Genomic DNA, 26,138 nt, shown 5'->3' on the forward strand with positions numbered 1-26,138 from the left:
GTGGGCAGTTTCTATTTGTTCTTTAATGGTTAGAAAACATAACATTAACATAAACATTTCAAGTTATTAAACATAGACACACACAGTCATATTTAACAATAGAGGCTATTTTTTTTTATAATCTAGTGAAACGGCATGAAAAAGAAAGCATTTGTCAATCAGAAAACAGTTGTATTGTATTTCATAATCAGCTGGGGAAATCACCTGGTTCTTTTGTTTTCCTGGTTTCATGCTTACATTTTAATTTAAATAATGTGTTCTTTTTATATTTGAGGACTAGTTAACTTTTTAAATGAAGATGGGAAATATATGTGGATAAGATTGAAAAGCAGGGTGACAAGGCCTTTGAGAGTGTAGTCACTTAATGCTGAGTTCATGGCCTATCTGTTACTGTGGGTCATAATTGTAGATGTTTTGAAGCTTTAAACTTAACTTTTCAGTTTGACTAAGGGAAAAAGGGCAAATGTTAATATAATAGTAAAAGCCAAGAAGAGTGAAATCTCCTAATGAGCTTGTAGAGTACTAAGAAAAACGTACCACAGTAATTTTTCCATATTAGAATGTAATTACACTTCTTCGAATGGGTCTTTAATCTGGTCTTCAAATTTGTTCTGAGTTAGATTTAAATTAGAATTATCATTAATCATTTGCAACAAAATAAACATTTGTTGCATACATTGATTTGTTTCTAATTTGCAAAACAAGAATTATGTATGTATGAGTTACAGAAACACGAGTAGTCTATTAAAAGAAAAAAAATCCACAGGGTTTAACTAAATTGTTTTAAGTATTTTTTTATTGGATCAAAAATTAACTAATACCATGTAGCAGCAGGTGAACACCGTGGCATACAAGTTAATCATTAAGTTAATCAAACAACCACAACACTTTTTGTAAGGAATGAAGGCACTTCTAATGAAGCTTGCATATTAAGACGGAGTCAGATGCAAAAATTGTCAAATAATTAGCCTAGCCCTTTTTAATGTTGTAATAAACTATGTTTATTCTACCACAAGAATGCCACTCCTGCTGCAGAGCTGCATGCTTCCAAACCTCCTCAGAAAACATTGTGTCAGTGAGTAATTATGATTGTGAGAGCATCTTCTCGACGACTCACTCGACTGTGAAGTAGACCAAATGAAAAGGCCAAACTCACACAGACGCTTGAGATGCACAACACAGCTGGCCAGCATCAAACATGATTACAGTCATCAGACGGGGGTGGAAGTTTCAGATAAATACTGTGTTTGGGAAGTTTTTTGGGTGAAAATTTCTTGAAAACATGTCCATGTCATTTCATCCTTAAATTTTTTTTATATTGAAGTCTATTTTAGATTCAATTAAATTAATGTTATTACTTTTAATGTGTCCAGAGTTTTTGTTGTAGCCTATTTAAAATTTTATTATTTTCAATGTTGATTCTCTTTAGATTATATTTGCTATATTCTCCATTCAAATAATCATAAATGAAAGATAATACAACAAAATGTATAACATACTCTGCAAGCATGACTAAAAAAAATACCTGTAAAACCCTTGTTTTATGGCGTGAGGTCAAGGTTTTCTTTTATCGTCAAGCTCTCATTTTACATAGTGTCATTTGTTTTTATGATTTATGAGTTAAATTGAGTTTTCTGGCACAAGTTAGCACATGATCAGTTTTTTTTTTCGTTGATACCACAATGGAAATGACACTATGGGCTTTTGCCATATATAAATAGGCTACTTTAGATAATTGTTATTGTTATAGGCAACTATAACGACATTTGGAACAATTTAATCATTTATTTAATGTAATTTCTGCACCACTGAGCTTGTTATTGCTAAACTCCGCCTTTAGTTAAACCCGTAGAACTATTTTTTCATATTGGAATTTAGAAATAACACCATAATAATAACATTATTTGCGTTTATTATACCTGGGAAAGCATTTAACTATTTGTTCTTCCCAATTTATGGGCATGAATGTATTTTTAGCCCTTTTTAATACGACTATGTTAAATAATAAACTCGTCACATCTGCCAAACGCAACCTTTCTGTGACATCACATCATACTGCAGTCCATTCGCCAACCAGCAGCCTTGGATTGGCCAATGGCCAGATAGCGTGAGCTCTGCTCACCGAATACGCGCATCTGATTGGTTCGCTCTAAACAGAGGAGGCGGGACGCTGCTGTCTACAAACTGCAAGAGGATCCGCGTCCTCATTATCATAAATTATTCAGCATCACCTTGAAGCATCGCACCAGCCCGAGTGGACGCATGTGCTGGATAATATACTTACTTTTTATTTATGATTATTTATAATAAGAGGATTTTCACTGAATTCATGACCTAAATTATTTTGAAAAAGAATACTATTGTTTTTCCCAGTTTTTGTATGGAAAAATAACTATTTTCTGATCACCTGTGCTTGTCATTTTTGAACGTGATAAAGGTGTCTTTTATTTTATTTTTTTTTGTTTTGATTTTTAACATGTGGACCTTTCTTGGAATTGCAAGTTTTACGTATATCTATAAGAAATGCGATGCCCTGGTGAGCACCGCGCCCAGAGAGCTGCTAGTGGCCGCGGTGCTGTGCGTGTCCGTGGGGCTGATGATCACGTGCCTCGGCTTCAGCAGACAGACGCTCAAAGCTCCTCAGTTTCTCCTGAAGCCTCTCAAACTCTTGACTACATTCCCTCCGACCAAAAAACTCTTCTCCAAGTCCACTACAGACAGTTGCAGTCGCACTTCTAAGAAGGTGAGATAGTGTTTTTGATCATACGTTGTCTTTGTGTTTTTATAATTGTGAATTAATTTCCATGAAATCTATTTAATATTACTGGAATTATTTCACCACTTGGAGTTATGTTACAAAAATCGAAACAACTGGATTATGCAATGTTTTTTATCAGATTTATTTGTTTGTTTATTGGGTTGGGTCAATGAGAAACATATTACATATTATTATTACATATCACTTTATTGATTTTTTAAAACACACAACCCCTATACATTTATTGCATTATAATACAAGCTACTTCAAGAGGTCCACAGAGAACACGTGTTACTTTTTTCATTAAGTGTTGTCTCACTGAGATACTTTTAAATTTGTTTTAGTCATTTGAATGCTTTAAATATTAAACCTTTAGTTAACTAAAATAACCATGATGCAAATCATAAAAATTCATAATAACCATGACGTAAATCATAAGTCTTTATATATATATATATATATATATATATATATATATATATATATATATATATATATATATATATATATATATATATATATATATATATTATTTTATTATTATTATTTTTTTTTATTAAGTATTATTTCATTTGCGATCACCTGGCTGTCACTGAAATAAACCTGTCAAATTGTTATATTTGATTATTTTAAAAATGATTATCTTTATTAAGGGGAAGTCGTGGCCTAATGGTTAGAGAGTTGGACTCGTGATCCAAAGGTTGCGGGTTCGAGTCTCGGGCCGGCAGGGATTGTAGGTGGGGGGAGTGAATGTCCAGCGCTCTCTCCACCCTCAATACCACGACTGAGGTGCCCTTGAGCAAGGCACTGAACCCCCAACTGCTCCCCGGGTGCTGCAGCATAAAATGGCTGCCCACTGCTCCGGGTGTGTGTTCACGGTGTGTGTGTGTTCACTGCTGTGTGTGTGTGTGTACGTTGGATGGGTTAAATGCAGAGCACGAATTCCGAGTATGGGTCACCATACTTGGCTGAATGTCACTTAAACTTAAAACTAATATTATACTTTAAGAATACAAAAAATGTATAATACTCACTTTTTTGTCTTTACTAGAGAGATGTAAAGCGAAAGAGGGCGACAGACAGTCAGTCCGGTCAGGCAGAGGATCCAGAGGTCATCATAGTGGGCGCTGGTGTGCTGGGGTCAGCCATGGCTGCCGTTCTGGCCCGGGACGGCCGGAGGGTCACAGTAGTGGAGAGGGACATGAAAGAACCAGATCGGATAGTGGGAGAACTTCTGCAGCCGGGAGGATATCGGGCACTCAGAGAACTCGGCCTGGAGGGTACACACATCCCGTTTACAGTCACACTTCATCTGATCTTTCTATTAAATGCATGCTCATTCAAATCCTCTTTGCATATTTTAATATATTTTCAAATATATAATATATAGACTAAGCAGGCTTTTATTGCATAGATCTGTAATATCTAAATGTATTAAACTGCACTTTTAAGCATTGCATTTTATATTTACAAACTCACAGTATTTTCTTTTCATTTCTGTTTGTCTTCTCTCAGATGCTGTTGAAGGTCTGGATGCCCATGTGGTGAATGGTTATGTAATCCATGACCTGGAGAGCCAAACGGAGGTGGAGATCCCGTATCCCCAGCAGGAGAACAGCATTCAGGGTGGACGTGCTTTCCATCATGGACGCTTCATCATGGGACTGCGTCGAGCTGCTCTCGCTGAGCCCAAGTAAATACCTGACACAGTTACTAATATATGACTATAAAGATACCGATGACAAATGTCATGCTTATCATTACTTATGTGGTTCAGAAACTTTCTGATTCGTATTTGAAAGTGTTTGAACTTTGGAAACCACTGCTAGAGAAAATGTTTGACTGTAGACCTTATATGTGATCCTGGACCACAAAACCAGTCTTAAGTCGCTGGGGCATATTTGTAGCAATAGCCAACAATACACTGTATGAGTCAAAATTATCCATTTTTCTTTTATACAAAAAATCTTTAGGATATTAAGTAAAGATCATGTTCCATGAAGATATTTTGTAAATTTCCTTCTGTAAATATATCAAAACTTAATGTTTGATTAGTAATATGCATTGCTAAGAACTTCATTTGGACAACTTTAAAGGCGATTTTCTCAATATTTAGATTTTTTTGCACCCTCAGATTCTAGATTTTCAAATAGTTGTATCTCAGCCAAATATTGTCCTATCATAACTTAATAAGCTTATTTATTCAGCTTTCAGATGATGTATACATCTCAATTTCACACATATATGGTGAGAATATACAGCACCTATTGGTTTAGGTAGATGTTCTTGTGTTTCTGAGGCCTCGTGTCTCTGTATGGGATTTTGTGAAGGATTTGGAGACTGATGGGTCTAATATCATGTCATGTTTGCACAGTGTGAAGTTCGTGGAGGGAACGGTGACCAGCCTGGAGGAAGAAGATGGTTGTGTGACAGGAATTCAGTACAGAGAGAAGGACTCAGGGATAATCAAGGTAGTGACACACTGATAATTGGTTGTAATATTTGTAAAAGTTTGATTATATGAATCACAGGTATTTAGATTTGCTCTGGCAGTCAGATTTTCCATGCTGCACTTATACTCGTTCTCTCTTTCTCAGGAGGTCCATGCTCCTATGACGGTAGTTGCTGACGGATGTTTCTCCAAGTTCCGTAAGAATCTGATTTCTGGGAAAGCTAAAGTGTCTTCTCATTTTGTTGGATGCATAATGAAGGTAAATACTAGGATGACAATTGCATATCTCTGTTGAAAATTCCCAAGTACACTTAAAAATAAAGGTGCTTAAAAGGTTCTTCAAAGTGATGCCACAGAAGAACCATTTTTGGTTCCACAAAGAACCATTCAGTCAAAGGTTCTTTAAAGGACCATCTCTTTCTTACCTTTTTATAATCTGAAGAACCTTCTTTCACCACAAAGAACCTTTTGTGAAACAGAAAGGTTCTTCAGATATTAAAGGTTCTTTATGGAACCATTCAGACAAAAAAGGTTCTTCTATGGCATCATGAAGCACCTTTATTTTTAAGAGTGTAACACAGTGATTGATTGTGTTACGATGTTCTCTTCCAGGACTCTCCTCAGTTCAAGCCCAACCATGCAGAGCTGGTTCTAGCTAATCCCAGTCCAGTGTTGATCTATCAGATCTCCTCCAATGAAACTCGGGTTCTGGTGGACATCAGAGGAGAGATGCCTCGAGACCTTAAGTGGTACATGACGGAAAAAATCTACCCACAACTACCAGGTATCAGATTTAGACTTTAAAATAACCTTATTGCTAAATTTGCACTCAAAGATTTTTGTAATACTTCTTTCAGTTGCATTTCTTTAGAGCACAACAATGCAATTTAAGCATTTAGACAACACAATGCTCACAAATATGTGTGTTTTGCTTAAACAGAGCACTTAAAAGAGTCGTTCATGTTGGCACTGCAGAACGATCGCTTGAGAACGATGCCCGCCAGCTTCCTGCCACCCGCACCAGTCAATAAACAAGGTAAGCCTTGTTTATTACTTACTTTACCCAAACTTTTGAATGGTAGTAATAGTATAGCATGGTTTCCACAAAAATTTTAAGCAGCACAACTGTTTTCAACACTTCAATGTTTCTTTACTGGCAATTCAGCATCTTAGAATGATTTCAGAAGGATTATGTCAGAAAAATTATATGTCAAATGTTGAAATAATTAAGTGTTAAAGCATTAGAACTCTAAAATGTAGATGTTACATAAAAGTGGAACAGTTCAAATTAAATAAGGTTTTATCCTTAAAAACCCTGACCATATGCACTGAGTGAAATGGTGCAGTTTTACGTGTAAAAACGACAGTGTTGCGAGTGCTGACCCACCTGTCCTCCATTAGGGGTTCTGCTGTTAGGCGATGCGTATAACATGCGTCATCCTCTGACCGGCGGCGGCATGAGTGTGGTGCTGAATGACGTCCGCATCTGGAGAGACCTGCTCAAGAACATCCCTGATCTCTATGACAATACAGCTGTGCTCCAGGTAACAAAATGCAGTTACAATAATCTGAGTGTAAAATTAGGTACCTTTCTAGTGCCAGTAATTGCTGTTCTTCACTGCATACCACATCAAAACAACATATTTAACATCAACTTTATTGCAAAACATAGTAAGTTGCCTACATACTATAGGTAGCATAAGACACACAGTAAAATATATTTTTATTGCTAAACGGAAAACTATTTTACCCAGTATTTGTGGTTTATGTATACATTTATGCTTATTAGATTAGGCATAAAAATACACTTTCAAACCACTTTTGTGCCTCTGAAAAACTTTTCAGTGAACAGTTTATTTTTTAATAATCTCAAGAACATTTTTACACTATAAAAGAACCTTTTGTGCATTTGAGGTTCCATGGAGCCTTCATGGAATCATAGATGCCAATAAAGAAGTAGGTAAGCAGACAGTAAGGCACCTCAAATGCACTAGTCTTTTGTGGATCAGAGTGCACTGATGAATGTTTAAATGCCACTGTGATCATCATAGCGGATCTGAGAAATGAAAAAATGTGCAATGAAGACTGTTTTTGTTGTCAGGCAAAGAAGAAATTCCACTGGGAGCGTAAATCATCTCACTCGTTTGTGGTGAACGTTTTGGCTCAAGCTCTGTACGAGCTGTTTGCTGCGACCGACAGTAAGTGACAAAACACATTCTTAAATATTTCAGTTTCAGTTTTAAAAATCAAAGTTCACAACTAAAGATGTAACTAAAACATCTGTTTATTTTTAGATTCACTGCATCAGTTGAGAAAAGCCTGTTTCCACTATTTCAAGCTTGGCGGAGAATGCATCAATGGGCCGATCGGCCTTCTGTCCGTGTAAGTATTAACAAAGAATCTGCCAAATCAGATGTCTTTCACTGGTTCTTGCAGATATCTGAGATCTTCTGACACCACTAATCTGTTTTTGTTTCCCCAGACTGTCGCCGAAACCCTTTACTCTGATTGGTCACTTTTTCGCTGTGGCGTTATACGCCATATACTTCAGCTTCAGATCTGAATCCTGGCTCACGATACCACAAGCGCTGCTCAACAGCGCAGCCATCATGTACAGAGCCTGTGGCGTCATGTTTCCTCTCATTTACTCTGAGTTACAGTACCTGATTTACTAGGAAGGAACTTTTTTTTAAAACTGAAAAACAAACTGATTTCTTCAGACGGTGAACGTGACACATCTGTCTATGTTGGCTACATCTGAGTGCCTCATTTTTTGGGAAAAAGGGATTCATGTCAGACATACTGCACAAGGAACGAGTCTCTGATGAGGAAATGCATATGCTGTCTAAAATTAATAGACAAAGACCCTGCCTTATATTTTCATACACTAAGAAGGCTTTCCTGTAGCTCAAATAATAGAGCATGGCACTAGCAACGCCAAGGTCATGGGTTCGATTCCCAGGGAAAGCAAGAGCTGATAAAATGTTAAAACTGTAACTTGAATGCAATGTAAGTCGCTTTGGATAAAAGCGTCTGCTAAATGCATAAATGTACTAAGAGTAAGCTAATGATGTAGTGACATTTGCCTTACCCTGCAATTAAATGAGGGAAAATCCTGTGCTTTATTTTCAAGTCAATATGAAATAGCATTTACAAACCATTTCTTATGCAATCTGTTTCAGAGGAATATGCATTAAATGAGTAAATCTGGTAAACTTTAAGTTTTCAGTCAGAAATGCATGTTTTTAATGCATTTCTGAGTGCAAAAAAAGTTAATCAATTCATAATGGTTAAGCCACTAGGCTGCTGGACCTGTGAACCTGTGTAGATGTTTTAATTGTTTTCAAGAACTAAGGAAAATCAATGGGACTACATCTCATTTGTGGCTGAAGTAATTGTTTTCCTCTCATGTATTGCTTTATTGTGGTTTCGAAGTTTTTCACAATTGTGTCCATTTGTCATGGCTTTCACACGGGGCCTTCCATTATCATTTTTGCCTTTCTCTGTTGTTTAAAAACTGTTTTCAAGTCAACTTTTAGTGCCGTCAAAAATTCTATGTGCAATGAATCTGGCATTCAGTGTAGAGTAAAATCATGTGGATATTTACTGAAAGAAGATGAGAGCTTTAATGTGAGGTTTACTTAGTTTCTAATTCAGCCATGGGCTTGTGGTTCTGCGTTCATACTGTAGTACTTTTGGCTCTGTGTAGCCACTCTATGGACTGTTCTTTCAAATAATTTGTCCTTTTTGTATATTGATATTGAGTCAAATATAGTTTGACAGACTGGAATGATCCAGTTTTGCAGGCTTTGTATTTTAATATCTATCATTCTATTGTAATTGGATGGATTTTTGTAGGATAAATAACTACAGTAACATTTTGTGCAAAATACAGTATGTCAGCAGGTGGCGCACCAACAATGAGAACAGCTTCACTTTGTTCTTGTAAACAAAATTTTCCCCTCACACAAAAGTGTTATATAAATGGCCATGTTATATGAATGACCATAATGATAAAACATGGCATTTGATGATATTACCTTCTAAAATACTATGGTATTGACATGATAAATTAATTTACTTGTTTATTTTGTGATGAAGAGACCAGACCAAAAAAATAAAAACCATAAGAGACCTGATTCTGTCCCAGATTACAACAATTTATTAGTATTCATTGTTCTTTAAACATCACTGTAACATTATATTCCGGTGAAGTAGATGAAGGATTTGTTGCACTTCTTGTCTGCGACTCTGAAAGGACGTTTGTGTTCCTCTCGCTGTGTGCACAGTCAATCTAGACACCGAAAAGACCAAAAGACCAGACAAGAAAAAAAACCCCGCTGGGACAGGACACGTGAGAAGAGGAGACTTTCCCTGCTGGAGTCCGTCACATTCGACCCTGTGCTCGACCACTGAGACTTTTCCTCTCCACAGTAGCAGCAAGCTCTTTATAAACGATTCATTTACTCTATAATCTAAAAGACGAATCAACAAAAATATATACTGTACTGCTACTGCTAATGAGGCCTGAAGAACCTGGCTTGAAACTAGATTAATAAAGTGCGAGAAGCAACCCACCAATCCACACACTGTATATTCATTTATATATATATAGGAACAAATCTACTATTTTAACATTAATTTACAGGGTAATATACAATATATTAGTAACAGCTGAGATATCAGCACAAAAAAGATCACTGTCACACTTAACAGCAATATATATATCATTATACAGTATATATATTTGTATATTATATATATATATATATATATGAACTTATATATAATCATATACATAAATATAGTATTGTCATTATATTCATGAAAAACGATTAAACCACGTTTCAGGCTTTTCAAATGATACCCAGAAAAGCAATTAATCTGTCAAGACGTAAAAGGTCTCTCAGAAAGAGAAACGGGGAAAACAAAAGTGCCCCGTCTGGATTGAGGTCACAGGACAGGAATTTGCATATTCCACAAATCTATTGCGACACATTTCTGCCTACGAACAGTAAAAGTCGTCCCTTCCAAAGCGAAGGGGCCGATGTTAGCCACACTCACACGTAAAACCCACTGAACAGAACATTACGACTATGGGGTTTCCGATTATGTGCTTCGACATGGTGTGCTATGATAGTGAACGACAGAAAGACTACGAATTTCACGACACTTGAATATTTCGCCTCAAAAGAAACTACGGATGCGTTCTCATCTTCTCCCGGACGCCGCCGTCATCCATCGACGTCCCAAAAATGCATATTCTTGAGAGCAAGGGAATGTGTTTTCAGTTGCTTGCTTTTCTTTTCCCGTAGTTGTTTTTTTTTTTTTATCCCCATCGATCCAGTAGTGACACCCTATCGGCTAACACCATCTCTTGAACAAACTCCTGGCGCTTTGGCTCAGGTAAAGTGGACTAGCAGTTCTCGGGCAGCCCAAACCCCATGCCGCCACTACCATCATCATCATCTCCACTTGATGTTAAAAGTGCTCGGGGGTCCTGTTGGTTATTGACGCTGCACACGGCTTGAACAAAACACACACATACTAAACAGCACAAAGAAGAGCTCTGTATTAAATGCAGGAGTAACATACGACAAGCGTGGTAACAGTAGCATCCGTTATGGGCTTCCTGGGAGCCGCGGTGATGTGCAGTAAGGTTTGGGATCTGCCTCGTGTCCAATTCCTCTCTCCAACTAACGACAAAAAGGTACCTCTGTGTGAGCTGCTACTCAAACGACCAGATCTCAATATCCTGCACAAAGAAATCCTCCTTCATTGAGAGCATGGGATTCCCGAAGGTTTTGCATGAATGACTCCTGCCGTGATAAAGATCCCCGTCCAGCCAAAGCCCGAACTCACCACTGAAAGAGAAGAAAACAGTCTCAGATCAAAAATTCAGTCTCTTGTAATGGAATGGGTTTTAAAATAAAACTATGTAAATATGCTTAAAAACTATGCAAAACACTACAGTAGTTGGATGCAAATCCTTTTATTTATATCTTTCGTTGTCTGAAATGTCACTCTGCAATTAATAATGCAACATACACCACCATTCAAGTTTTGGATCAGTAAGATTGAAAAAAAAACATAAAAAAATAAATAAAAAATACATTGTATTAAAGATGAAAAGAAATTGATTAAAACATATTTATAACATTTTATAAAGTTACAATTAAATAAATAAATTAGTGCTGTCAAACGATTAATCGCATCCAAAATAAAAGTTTGTTTACATAGTATGTGTGTGTGTACTGTGTATATTTATGTATATATAAATACACACCCATGCATGTATGAAAAAATGAAAAATGTTATGTTTATACATTTAATATATTTATATATAATCTAAATTATATGAATATAAATATATACATGTAAACATTTTCAAAATATATACTGTATGTGTGTGTATTTACATATACATAATAAATATACACAGTATACACAGATATATTATGTAAATAAAAACGTTCATTTCGGATGCAATTAATTGTTTGACTGCATTAAAATAAATCTATTTGAAATAAATGCTGTTCTTTTGAACATTCTATTCATTAAAGAATGGTGAAAAAAATTCAGTTTCCACAAAAATATAAAGCTGCACAACTACTTAACTTTCTTGAGCAGCGAATCAGCATATTAGATGATTTCTGAAGGATCATGTGACACTGAAGACTGGAGTAATGATGCTGAAAATTCAGCTTTGACGTCAAATTAAATTGAATTACTTAGTACTGTCATGGAAAAGGAACTTGCTGATCAAGTGTGTTACACCGTCAGCATTTTAATAACTAGCTACCTGAAAAAGAACACATTCAGTATAAACAGAACAGACACAAGAAGACTCTCCTACCCCTTCAGCACCAAGATTTGTAGTTAAAAAAAAACTTGCATGTTTAGATTGTGCAACAGGACAATGAGTTTGCAATGTGCTGGCCAAATTTTCATGTTTACCTTGCATACTCATTTGTATCACACAAATATCTCTAATGAAAATCAGCATTCAAAATATTAACATTAATTATTAAGGCCCTGAGTTACTGACCTTCCTCCACCAAAGGCTAAAGAATCCATGTCTCCTTTAATGAAGAACAGATTATCACCAGTCCATTTATATGCCTGCCAGTGAGAAAACAAACAAACAGCATTTTAGAACAAGAAAAGTCAATAAATCAATAACCAATTTGGCACATGAACATGCCAAATGAAAAACACAATCAGAATTCATTTCAAACTGACAGCTTTTTCTGCCTGTAATGAAAATTAAGGGATAAACTGAACACAAACCTCAAACTCTGGATAGTAGGTGAACAGGAAAGTCTCTCCTGTGCCGTAGAAACCCTCACTGACTTTGAAGGGTTCTGATGCCAAAGCCCCAAATATCTACAAGAGTACAGAGACCAGAGCCGATTAGGAAACTGATCACTGTTTCTGGTCACATGACATGAGAACTCTTGGCTTTTTCTTGTATTTTTTTTAATATAGGTCTGAAACCAAGGTCTTGTGAGAGATAAAGAGAAGAGTGTGACCTGTCCATCGCTGTCTTTGATGACCAGCAGCATGGGTGAGTCCTGGTCCTGCATGGTCCGGTACAGTGTCTTAATGCTCATGCCGTGTTTAGATGTGCTGAAGGCCAGATTCCAGTGATAACCGATGGTTCTGGGTGGAAGATGTTTCGCCATCTGAGTGAAAAACAGAATAAATTAGGGATAATCTGTGACTAGGTGTGCAATAAATGATTTTAATGCATGACGTAGAGGCAAAGAACCTTATTATCATTAACTAAATCTATTAGAAGAATTTTTGTTTACTTAAATAAAGGTAAAATAAATTAGAAATACTAAATGAAAAAGCTAAACGAAAACGAGAAATGTTAACTTGGCAATTAAATAAGTTTAATTAAAAGCACTAAATGTAAAAAAACCAAAAAAAAAACCAACAAAACAAAAAAACAACTAAAACAGAGAACCTAAATTTTGATATATATATATATATATATATATATATATATATATATATATATATATACACACACACACACACACACACTATATACACACATACAGTGCCCTTCATAAGTATTGGAACAGTAAAGACGGAATTGCTCTGTTGGCTGTGGAGTCAAGACATTTGCAAATATGATTAAACGATGAATATGAGACAAAACTACAGAATGTCACATTTTATTATTAGCTGTTTCAACAAATATATGTTTTACCAAATAAAAGGAACAGCACTTTTAGAGTTTTATCCCTCTATCTGATGTGAGCATAAGTATTGGGACAGTTGAACATAAGGCAGATATAAAAGATTAAAAGCTATTATTTAGTTGCAGATCCCTTGTGCACAATCACAGCAGTGAGTCTGTGACCCATAGACATCACCAGACTCTTGGTCTCATCCTTTGAAATGCTTTTCCCAGCCTTTAATTCAGCCAATTCCAATTGTTGCTTGTTTTGGGGAGTTTCTGCCCTTACTCTCCTCTCCAGCTGGTGAAATTCATGTTCAATCGGCTTTAAATCTGGAGACTGACTTGGGCAATCTAAGACTTTCCATTTCTTTGCCCTTATAAATTCCTTGACTGAACTGGCAGGGTGTTTTGGGTCATTGTCCTGATGCAATATGAAGCACTTCATAAATTAAATTCAGAAAAATTTGTGATTAATATAATATTAATATATATATATATGCACACACACACACACAGTGGGCAGCAGAGTGCTGTGTGTTTCCTCGACACATGCTCCTGTGCAGCGGTCTCTGTGTCCTCCGGCAGGTCCAGGCTTTCCCAGCGCCTGGAGAGCATTGAATTACTCTGCGTAATGACACGAGTTTATTTGATTTACCAACAAAATGTGCCTACGTCTGAGTAAAGGTTTCTGCGAGAGACCACCTCAGGTGATCCATTCACAGAGCGCTGATGCGTTTGAAAGGCAGGCACCCGCAGGGCGCAATGACTTAAACCTCATAACCGCACAAAACCTCTGAAGCTTCACTACAAAACACTTCACAAACAGCACTGTGAGATCAGATTAAAAGATCAGGACGTCATGTACAAATATTATGACAATGTCTCTGACAACTGCAGGATTTATTAAACAGTCAAAAAGCGCAGTCATGCTATCTTTCTGGATGAGAGCTGAACAAAATGTTTGCTGCAGTGGCAATAAAAAAATTAGTAAAATTTTTGTGTTATTTGAGCATTATTTAGATACTATTATAAATGTTTATTCATTTTGAATTAGCTTTCAAATTTATATTTTCTAAAAATTTTGAGAACTATATTTCAAAATATAGTCATTTTATGTGGTTTGGTAATTGTTTGTTTGTTATATATTTCTATATAGCTTCAAATCACTTTATGTTTAGTAATTTTAGTCTTAATTTTAGTCAGTTAATTTGACAAGGAAACAATTACATTTTTTTAGTTTTCATTCAGAACACTTGGGCAGAGTCATATGTAAGGCTGAAATGATAAGGAACAAATTATGTTTCTAAACCCACTGAACAATTCCTTGTTGAATGATTCATTTAAAAGAACTGACTCAAAAGAACAAAAAACATAAATTAATCAAATCTTTTGCAGCTTTAACAATATATAATATTTTAATACAGTATTCTATCCACATGAGTGGAAGAATTCAGATCATTCTGTCCTCGTAATCTTAAAATGTAGGCGATTTTTATTTCTTCATTTTAAATCCTAGTTGTATAGAATACAGTATATATTTTTTTTTTTTTGGCAAAAATTGTGTCTTCAGGGTTACAACAGGGGTAATACACACAAAGCTACAACTTTGTAACTCATCTACCCCTAAAGGGTGCATATTTGTATTTTCTTATATTGAAGAGAGTCAGCAGAAACATTCTGCATAAATTTATGGAAGAAAGCAAATCATATCAGTTTCAAATGACAGGAGGGTGAGTAATCATTTATGGGTCAAGAACCGTCACTTTCACTTTTCAAATCATTGCTATGCTCTTGGCCATAACATGACGAGTGTGAATAAATCTGTCTGTTAACATGTCTGAGATCATCCTCCGGCCAAGAATCAATAACCGGTGAACAGTGAGGAGGGCCACCTATTTTTGGACCAGCGGATCGATGAAACACTGAAAAGCCCAGAGCATTGGGCAGATTTATTTCACTGCCGCGCCACTGAGCGCTTACCTTCTCGATCTGCTCGGCCTCCAGAAGGTCACTGGGTTCGTTCAGGTTGGGCTTGAAAGTCTCTGGCTCCAGGCTGGCGGTGATGGACATGCCATGTTTGGAGTTCACATCCTCCTTCGTGGAGATCTAAAGACAGAAAAAGCCATTAACAAACTATGTTATAACTATGTTATAACTATGACTATAACAAAGCATGACTGTAGATCTTCCTTGAAATTTACCCATGAACTCTCACAGCAGGGATTTGGTATTCAAAACATTTGTGGAAGTGAGGTTGCATAGATTTAACATGTAAATTCAACACAAGCTGAGTTGACTTATCTCTACTGGAATTAACCTAAGGGGACAAACTAAACTGAGAAAATCTAATCTCACAGGAAATGTTTTGGCTAGGCAATATGGGATATTGTATTCATAAAAACACTTGTTTTGCATTATTTCCCAAAGTCAGTGGTTCTCAACCAGTGGAAATAGTCAGTTTTCCTATTCAGCCTATCATGTTAATAATTAGGCTTGTTCTGATGCAGTTAATGGTAAGATTAATAAACTTCATTTTATGAGATGAAGGATTCCTGTAGCTCAAACAATATGCATTGTGCTAGCAACGCAAGGTCATGGGTTCAGTTCCTAGAGAATGCATGAACTAAATGCAATGTACGTTGCATTGGATAAAAGTGCCTGCTAACTGCACTAAATGTAATGTAAGGACATTTTTGTTCACTTTCATAAGCAATTATGTGCTGTGTTGGATTGCCGCTTGTAGAATCTGGTTTATGAAGCATAACCAGTTGAGAAGCACTTCTCTAAAGCCTGTTACATCAGGACTAGTGGTGTTAATGTAGTGCCACAGACAGTTAACAGTCCCTCTCGTGGCCTGAACACACTCAGGTTACACCGGCCGTGCTTCAATTACATCAATTGTTTACAACAAATAACCGGGCAGCAGTCAGTGCAGGTCTCGACCCAAACACCCGCCTAAACCTCAGAACATTCTGGACATGGAAATACAACCCACTTTCTCTAGCATGGCTTCCAGAAAATTCCTTATTTCAGTGATACAACTGCTTTTTAAAATGTTTTTAAAAGAAGTCCCTTCTGCTCATCAAGACTGCATTTATTTGATCAAAAATACAGTAAAAATTTTAATATTATGAAATATAATTAAAACTGAAAATAATTTTGAAATTTAATTTATTTCTGTGATGCAAAGTTGAATTTTCAGCATAATTACTTCAGTCTGCAGTGTCACTTAATCCTTCAGAAATCATTGTAATATGTTGATTTAGTGCTCAAGAAAAATGTCTTATTATCAAAGTTAAACAGTTATGCTGCTTAATATTTTTTTGTCAGCGTTCCTTTTTTTTCAGGATTCTTTGATGAATCAATTATTTATTTGAAATGGAAATCTTCTGTAACATTATAATTTTACTGTCACTTCTGATCAATTGAATGCATCCTTGATGAATAAGAGTATTAATTTCTTTATAATATATACTTTTGAACGGTAGTGCTGTTGCTAAGTTGTACATCTAAGAATTGTAAAATCACTTCATGGGCAACTCTTTATGGGAAATTATGGAATTTTCTGCACAAACATTTTTGTGTCAAGCGCAAACTTGCCATCCACAGCAAGCTTATCTACAAAACCTAGAGCTACATCTGCAGGGTTCTACAGATTTTGTGCACCTGGAGGCGTTTGCATAGGGAGCGCAGATCTTCACTGTTTAACGCATCGATCCGGCGGTGGTACTCAGTCCATGACACTACCTGCTCCAGAGACAAGGGGACACAACCACACCGCTGAGCAGGACGATAGGATGAGGCCAAAATATGTACAATGTGCAGTTTGGGTCTCTTTGAATACAATGTGTTAACTACTAAAACTGCGGTCGGGAATGATCGTCTTTATGAGATATGGAAGAGATGAGTATAAGATTGAAAGCCTAGATCATGTGAAACTACTGTACAGATGTGAGCAGACAACACAGCGAGCGTTTTGCACGAGTGTGTGAATTGTTTTGCATGAAGCTCTGCAGACAAATATGCAAACCATATTCATAATAGCTAACATAAGCCATTGCAGAGCCACATAGAAATGCAAACACTCAATGTCCCCTCCAGAACTAAATATTCTGTCATTACTCACCCTCATCATCCCAATCAGAAAGATCAGAAAGCCCTAAATTTAACCAGCCTGTCATGTAGACCATCCTACAATCAAAGTTATATCTCAATCATTAAGCAAGAAAAATGCCATCTGCTGACCTTGAATTTTTTATTCACCAAAAATTAAAGTTTTGTCATAATTTAGCCATGCTCAGTACATATCAAATCTGCATGTCTTTCTTCCAAGGAAAGGTTAATTGCTGAAGATTACTCAAGCCAATTCTTTTCAGCGTAATGGAAGTGAATGGGTACTAGGGATTTCAATCTCCAAAATTACAGTAAAAGTATTACAAAAATGTGTACAATACAACACAGTACAAGTCTTCTGAATCCATACTTTCATGTAATAAGTCGTTAACTTGAGTTGAAATCGTTGACGAATCAGACTTTTGTTGTTTAGTGGACTGGAATAACCTATTCATTGAAAAGATCTGAATCATAAGAATGACTCATTCAACAACCAGACACTAGAGCAAATGTCAAGATTTTTTTTTTTTTTTTTACATTTTTCCTCACACAAATATAGTATTGCTTCAGAAGTAGCGCTATCTTACAATGAGCTTACAATGTCCAGTTCTTATTTATCTTCATCATATAGAGACAACAGCAACTAGGACGTTCACTTAAAATGTTCTCTTTGGTGTGAGTCATACGGGTTTGGAATTTGGAATGTATGACGGAGAGTACAGGATTTTTTTTTTTTTGGTGAACTATTCCTTTAAAGTCCTGCAGCACCCTGACTTGCAGTATTAATCGACAGTAATGACCAGAGGCCATACTACTCCAAGACGGTAAATAAAAGTTTTAGCCGATAAGTTGCCACTTTACAGACCTCAATAATGTACAAGCAGGAAGGTAAACTAGAGCACTCATAAAAAATGCATCTCGTCTCAGGTGAGACATTCACTGATTCTCTCTCACACACACACACACACACACACACACACACACACAAGCTCCAGCATCACAGATCAACAGCAGACGGTCATATCTCACTTTTACACTGTTTTACTTCAAAAGCAGCAACACAAACCCATTAGACAGCCCGTCAATCAACACAGCCAGACATTATACGCTAATATTTCAACAGCCCGCTCACGCATTACGCATTCACTCAACACTTGTGTTTACATACATAAGTGTACTTGGGAGTCAGAGGTTTTCCTTCCTTCACCCGCTTGGAGAACATTATCTCACTGTCTGTCACATTCAGCCTTCCTTCCGCCGACCGACAACATGCCATATTCAGACATAAACACGACGGCAAGACAATGATGGACACTTGTGTGAGCCAATGATATCCGACCAAATGGAAGAATTCAGTCTCTGATTGGCTCTGTTAAAATATGTCACGCCTCCTGTCCGGAAGGCTTTCAGCGCTTTTAAAGGAACATTCCCACCTAAACGCGACCTCTAAATATTTTGATCAATAATGCTTGCGAATGAGTCAAATGATTGATGTTATAAAACGGACACTATGAAAAACCAGGCTGTTGATGAGGACTCGTTCTAAGTTAAATACACACCTATTCTTTATCTGCCTGTATTTACTCCCCTTATCATTAAACTAGTAAAACTATTTTTGGAAGTAGAACCAAACTGAAACACCCTGGCCATGTTTCAAATGTCATCAACCATGAACACTAAATAACCCAGTGAGCTGCCTACCTAGACAGCATTTTTGGGCAGGATGCCCACCTTGTTCTTTAAGTAGGCTGTTCACTATATTTTGAGAAATAACAAAGTAGCAAACTTGAGGGAATATATATGTAAAATATTTACACTGAGAATTAATATTAAATGCAAGACAAAAAGTTGCCACAGGCAATTTAAACACTTTATATTAATCAGTGTAAATCAAATAAGAGCACACCTCAAAGTAAGAATTTAATAGCATTCTTGGATATTTTCAATTTTAAATGATACTATGTATTTTAGCTGTTAGGAATGTTTAAAGCAAAACATGCATTTTAAGTAATACATTTTTTATTATTTAATTAAATTTTGTATTATCATATTATATATTTTTAATATAAATTACTTTTTTATTATTAAAAAAAAAACATTTATGAGAACAATACTGAAAATGCTTATTATACAACAAATACATTTATATATTTCACGTCGGGTGGTTCTTGGCCTCTACATCGTGCATTAAAATCGTTTAATGCACAGCTAGCCGTGCACTTGTCCCTTACATATATAGCATTACAAATTATATTAGCAAGAAAAATCAAGTGAAAAGCTGAATGCAACAGCAGCACCTGTTGATCCATGTTATCCCAGACTGCTCTCAGTGCATCTCTGTTAAAGAAGCCTTCAAGCAGATATTTTAATGCAACAATGTTCATTACATATATTAATGCCCCCAACCTGTTAATGTTTAACAGCCAAACAATGTTTAAATTTACAGGCATGACTATATTTAGTCCCTTATCATTAAACCAATAAACTGCTTTTTATGAGTAGAACAACCAAACTGAATCACACTGGCCATGTTTCAAATGTCACACAACATAACCATCAACTAACCTAGTGAAATGCCTATTTAGACCTACCTGTTAACATTTATCAGTCAAACAATGTTTATATTCACAGGCATCACAATTTCAGACAGCAGAGAAAAATACAGGACATTCAAAATGCAACTTTTATGCTTAAAAATCAGTTTCACAAGGAAAAAACAACTACACTTAATTGCACTTAAGAGGTAGCTTGGCTGAGCATGTGCTAAACAAATGTCATCACTCAGATTGTTTAGTGTTACAGTTGATCCCCTGAGTATCCTGGGGGTCGCAATATCCAATTGAGTTCATGACTCACGCCACCCCTGCGGCCATGATCAGAGAAAGTTAATTTTACTTATTCATATCAAAAGATCATGTGGCTTTGCAAAGATCCTCCAGTTCCCGAATAACAAATCAGTCTATTTTGTTGCCTACATCATTAATTTAAAGTCAAATTTAAGTGCCGCCGCAGTCGTAGTATCGGTTTCTCAGTGCCACAGATTGGTTTCAATGCGGCAACCAGATCACAATAACATGCGGGGAAATATCAGATGGTATTATCCAATCAGTAAAACATTCAAACGGAGCTTTATAAAAGACACACCACGCATAATACATCAGGTAACAACACTTGCACCAGTTGGCATGATTTGCTTGTATCTCATTCAGGCATGACATAGTTGGGCTAAACCATGCCTTTTTAGACACGACTGAGGGATCCATGCATGCATAAATTGCATACATGTGCCTCTTTCTTAAAAAACAAAACAAATAAAATAATAAAACAATTGCACACTCATGCAAAACACTAGCTGCAAGCTCACAATGCACAATGCATCTTGGCTTCACCAAAACAACCCAGAAACATTTAGCAAGATTGAATACAGGAGCTCTGACAACAACGTATGACTGGTGCATGAAGGTGTATGAAGTGCGGGGAACACAATAAAGACACTTCCAGAAACCTGGAGCATAGAAACAGAAAATAAAAACAAACAGACAAGTGCAAATACAATAAAGAGAAAATATCTGAATCAAATACAGTGCATATCAACACAAAGAATACAGACACGAGCTTGAATAACAGATATGATATCAATCCAAACATGTGAGCTGGACGGGCCGTACAGTACCTCCCACTCAGCTGAATTTTCTACAGTTTGCTGCTCCTCGATTGCCTCTGACTCCTCAATTTTCTTCACCACGATGAAGCCAGGATCACGGCTGATGCTTCCTAACCCGTCCCCAAAAACATCCGGGCTCCACTGGATGAAGAAAACATACAGGTGGTCTGACCTGGAGAAATAATGACAAACACATTGTTACAAATAATATTACATGTCATCTTTTAATTGCTTATGAGCCAGATAGAATCTGCTGAATTTTTCCATATTCTCTGCACGGATTTTAGGCAAAAATGAGTTTTGGATTTAGACATGGTTAAATATGTTAAATAAGTTACATCCTAATTGGTAGTGTAAAGAATAATCCAAAAATAAAGAATATTTAATTAACAAAAATGTCTAATCAAATGTGTTTCATTCTAATTGATTGAGAAGTATTAAGAAAAAAAAAGATTTTTTTATTTTACAGGACAAAAATAGTGGCTATACTGTGCATCTGAATTTCATTTGCCACTTTTCCTTTATTGCATTAATATATATATATATATATATATATATATATATATATATATATATATAGGTATGAGGTACCTGTAATAACTTACACAACCATACAAAAGTTTGTTTTTTATGTTTTTAAAAGAAGTCTATTATGCTCACCAAGGTTGCATTTATTTGATCAAAAATACAGTAAAAGTAATACTATAATATTATTTCAACTTAAAGTTTTCTTTTTTAATATATTTTAAAATGTAATTTATTGCTGTGATGCAAAGCTGAATTTTCAGCATCATTACTCCAGTCTTCAGTGTCACAAGATCCTTCAGAAATCATTCTAATATGCTGCTTTGCTGCTCAAGAAACGTTTCCTTTTATTATCAGTGTTGAAAATAGTTACAATATTATAAAAGCTTAATATTTTTGTAGAAACTGTGATACTTTTTTCCCGATGACTAAAAAGTTCAAAAGAACAGCATTTCCTTGAAATGAAAATCTTCAGTAACATTATAAATGTCTTTACTGTCACTTTTTGACCAATCTAATGCTGAACCCAACAGTTTGAACAGTAGTGCATGTCACTTTTGTTTTTTGTTTTTAAACAGGCAAAGCTGTGGAAAACTCAGTGTGACTTGCATCAGGGCAAGACAAGTGGCTGACAGGCAGCGTGAGCTTCAAAGCCTCATCCCTCGGGCCCTGCTCATGCACTATTGTCATAATACTTTACACTGATCATCCGGGTCGCCACCCAACTAGGTCACATAGCTGGGCCCGGCCTAGTCTCAGTGACAATAACAAACAGCAGTTTGGCCACAGAGCTCTGCAGCTCTCCAGCAGTACAGATGCTGTTCAGGACTACACCATACAGCACGTCTGGAGTTCTTTTCTTAACTTGTAGACTGTGTCGAAGCTAATCTATTCTGACTCTCTCATTCTGATTTAGCCCAGCAAGTGTTTCCTAAAAAATATCTGTGACTCATCTCATACAGTGATGGCATACAGAATAAGTTCCAGTGAGATGAAGAACACTGAACGCTTGTGTTGAATCAGAGGGTAGATGAAATAAAACAAAGACAGCACTGTTTCAGTAGTAGAAAACGGATCGCATAATGACACCATGTTAAATTGACATAATTTCTAATATAAAAATAAGTTGACTTCTCACAAAATGACTTCAATTGAATTATGCTGTGTAATTTCATAGAGAAACATGTTTCGTGTGGATATGAGAAAAATATGAATAGGTCACATTTCAGCCCATACTAATACTAATAATAACTGATATTGTTTGTAAAAATAAAAACAATATAATATATGATAAAATATTTTGCATTAAAAACCTAAATAAAATTAAATAGGGAGTTGTTCACATAATAAGACCAGGTTACCATTTACATCTTTCTCATTTAAAATGAGAGCGACTTCTCACAAAATTCAATTTAGATTTAAATTTAGATTTAAATTTAACTATGCTGTGTAATTTTGTAATTTCATAGGGAAATGTGTTTTGTGTGAATCTGCCAAAAACATGAATAGTTCACATTTAACCCCCAACCCCCGGCCCCGAAAATAAAAATATTAAAAATAAATAATAATAAGAAGAGAACAAATTATTCATTTTGTAAAAAATTTAATTAACAAATAACCTAATAGATAATAAAATAACATATACTGCATGAAGAAAAAAGGCTAAATAAAATAAAATAAAACATTTACATGGAACAAACCACACTTAAAAACATGACGGATAGATGGATGAATAGATGATTAGATAGACAGAGTGTGTTGCTTTGCCTGAATAAACTGCAAAATGGACCAGATTTTATACAAATAATGAACACAAACAAAATTCTACATGTCCGACTCACCTCTCCTGGGGAACGGCAAACCAGTACTCATGCTTGCGGTCACGCTGTGCATACTGCTGCATGGAGGCGCTGGCGTTGGACACAAACGTCTTCTTCATGGCTTTGTCAACCCGAAGACACAGAAACTTGTGAGACTTCTGCCTCTCCTTGGACACCATGAGGCCTGAAACAGAAATAAAAGCTCACCCTAAAAGCCCACCACAGAAACTGAGCAAAGGAGAAAAGGAGAAGAATCTGTAAGAAGAATCTGCATTTGAAATTTGTCTTGCAAAACTGTCTAATACATGACCAAGTTTGAATGGCTGTCTATAAAATGTCTAAAAATCTCATGGCCTGCATAAGAAGGACATGAAGCACATTATCTAAAAAAATAGGCATACAATAATCACTGGAACAAAAACACATGGCCTCAAATGAACTAAACCCTGCCAGGACCACATATCCGAAGCTGAAACCAATGCATCTTTTGTTAATAACTGATTAGAAGGTCAACGTAGCGGGAGATGTAGAAAGAAACACCTTACACCAGTGCTGTAGGAGCCAAAGCCCTTTAGACAGCCAATGCAACATTAATCTACTTACGCTGCAGAACACAGTGGGAGGGCATTCATTTTCAATGGGCTAATTTGGTGTGTAATTCAGATGACTTTTGAAGTGGGTCCTGAGCTGTGGTAATAACCCCCTGTGATTTGTCAGAACAGTTCAATGATCCAAAAAGGAATATGTGCCGGGACAGGAGTTGAACTTTGTCACACCATGAGGTTGATGAATATTACTGTGTTGAATAAGCAAAATAACTTTATAGAGTAAAAAGTAAATTTTAGAGGGGTCATTTCATACATTTTTGTAGTCTTGCAATAAATATATATATATTTTTTTCATATATTTCCACGTTCAAGATTATAGTCTATATAATCTAATAATCTAATATCTATCTATATATTTTAAATAAAATGGTAAAAATCATAAAAAAATGAAATTCTCGAAATAATGGAAATGTAATTATATAACAATATATATATATATATATATATATATATATATATATATATATATATATATATATATATATATATATATATATATATATATATATATATATATATATATATACACACATTTTGGACTTCATTAAATATATATCAACATTTAAAAAAACTATCATTAAAAAATATATAAATGATTATTAAATACTATAAATATTATTTTATTATTATTGTTTTGTAAAGAATAAACACATAATTAGGGCTGTCGCGATTCATCGATTTTAGTCAAAAATTGTCGACTTAATTTTGCTCGCGCCGACTAACTGGCAAAATACCAGAAGTGGCACATTTCATGGACGAGAATCCATAAAACATATTAATAGACTGTTTTCCAAGGCTGCATGATATATTAAATAATAAATAATAATTAAGCATAATTGCGAATTTACAAACGCTACGATTTAATTAAATAATTATATGCGATGCAGTTCTAATACAGTATATGCGCTTTAAAGTCGGCATGAAATCAAAAAACTTTATTTACTTACTATCGCACATTGCTAGTCTTGATGTTAACAATTAATCTGTGCAAGTTAATCCGCTGAAAAATTGTTTGTCTTGGTGACGAATGTCTGAAGCCCTTATACTATCACGCCAATTTATTGGCCAAATAGCGTTTGGCAACACCCCCCACGCATACATACCGTATGCTATATCAACGTGCCACACGCTATTTCATCAGATTTCCAAAATGACGAAGGAAGCGCTATCAAGGTATGGAACGGCCCCCATCGCAGCATCTCGTTCCCTACTCAGGGAACCATGGTTGTTCCCGTAACTGAGATGTTCCCCTTCCTAGGTTCACTTCAATGCTGCGATGACCTCATCGCTTTGGGAACGCTATACCATAATGCCTGACGTACCTTAGATAGCCGGAGACCAAGGAAAGCATCTGCTCAAGCGGATAAGACCTGGGAGCCAGGAGCTGGGACTGTAGAACTTGATGAAAGTGCTAGGAGAGGACCATCCTGCCGCAGCACAAACATCTTCCATTGACAATCCTTTCAGAAAGGCCTGAGAAGACACCACTGCTCTCGTGAAGTGAGCACGTAATCCTAGAGGCGAAGTCAAGCCACGAGCCACGCAGGCTAAAGAGATAGCCTCAACTATCCAATGCGACATTCGCTGTTTAGTGACAGCGGAGCCTTTGCTCTTACCACAAAAACACACGAACAGCTGGTCAGATCTATGCCACTGAGCTGTGCGGTCTACATAGATTCTTAATGCCCTTACCGGACAAAGATACATGTTACCTGATCCCGCGTCAGTGAGGGAAAAAGCCTCTAAGACCACTTGCTGAAAGCAAAATGAATTCGAAGCAACCTTAGGAACATAATTCGGCCTGGGTCGCAATAAGACCTTTACCAGCCCTGGGGCTAAGTCTATACACGAAGGGCTGATAGATAGAGCCTGTAAGTCCCCTACTCTCTTGAGGGAGGATAAAGCCAGCAAAAGAACTGTCTTGAGAGTCAACAACTTTACTGACACAGACTCCAACGGCTCAAAGGGATGGCCCGACAGACCTTCCTAATCCATCTCGCACCC

The 26,138-nt window shown here is 36.2% G+C and overlaps 2 protein-coding genes across 5 annotated transcripts in view; one reads left to right on the top strand and one right to left on the bottom strand.

Annotated features, from left to right (window-relative positions):
• The first annotated feature begins 2,209 nt into the window (after positions 1-2,209).
• Positions 2,210-9,321, top strand: LOC306877557 (squalene monooxygenase-like). The gene is made up of 11 exons (XM_079429390.1): positions 2,210-2,743; positions 3,810-4,038; positions 4,274-4,451; positions 5,133-5,229; positions 5,356-5,469; positions 5,823-5,994; positions 6,151-6,246; positions 6,612-6,754; positions 7,312-7,408; positions 7,505-7,592; positions 7,693-9,321. Exons 1-11 carry the CDS (start codon positions 2,477-2,479, stop codon positions 7,883-7,885), a joined length of 1,674 nt encoding a protein of 557 aa, XP_079285516.1. The 5' UTR covers positions 2,210-2,476; the 3' UTR covers positions 7,886-9,321.
• Positions 9,322-10,541: 1,220 nt separating this feature from the next.
• LOC306877558 (oxidation resistance protein 1-like) overlaps positions 10,542-26,138 on the bottom strand; it is a gene marked incomplete at its 5' end in the record, with an annotated part of 84,643 nt that continues 69,046 nt past the window's right edge. For 2 of the 4 annotated variants that reach the window (XM_079429391.1, XM_079429393.1), the window contains 8 exons: positions 10,542-11,074; positions 12,259-12,332; positions 12,501-12,596; positions 12,743-12,895; positions 15,385-15,510; positions 17,071-17,151; positions 21,191-21,353; positions 23,548-23,710. In XM_079429391.1, coding sequence (XP_079285517.1) covers positions 10,939-11,074; positions 12,259-12,332; positions 12,501-12,596; positions 12,743-12,895; positions 15,385-15,510; positions 17,071-17,151; positions 21,191-21,353; positions 23,548-23,710 — 992 coding nt within the window. In that variant the 3' untranslated portion in view covers positions 10,542-10,938. The remainder of the gene's footprint in view (positions 11,075-12,258; positions 12,333-12,500; positions 12,597-12,742; positions 12,896-15,384; positions 15,511-17,070; positions 17,152-21,190; positions 21,354-23,547; positions 23,711-26,138) is intronic. The other 2 variants (XM_079429392.1, XM_079429394.1) reach the window with 1 other exon arrangement.

Source organism: Barbus barbus, assembly GCF_936440315.1.
Source record: "Barbus barbus genome assembly, chromosome: 12".
Taxonomy (NCBI): domain Eukaryota; kingdom Metazoa; phylum Chordata; class Actinopteri; order Cypriniformes; family Cyprinidae; genus Barbus; species Barbus barbus.

What these genes read in the sequence shown, in the direction of transcription:
- LOC306877557 (XM_079429390.1), top strand. Translation starts at nt 2,477, where the DNA reads ATGTGGACCTTTCTTGGAATTGCAAGTTTTACGTATATCTATAAGAAA. An exon ending in GCAGTCGCACTTCTAAGAAG is followed by an intron (nt 2,744 to 3,809) that starts GTGAGATAGTGT and finishes TGTCTTTACTAG; the next exon opens with AGAGATGTAAAGCGAAAGAG. An exon ending in TTGTTGGATGCATAATGAAG is followed by an intron (nt 5,470 to 5,822) that starts GTAAATACTAGG and finishes GTTCTCTTCCAG; the next exon opens with GACTCTCCTCAGTTCAAGCC.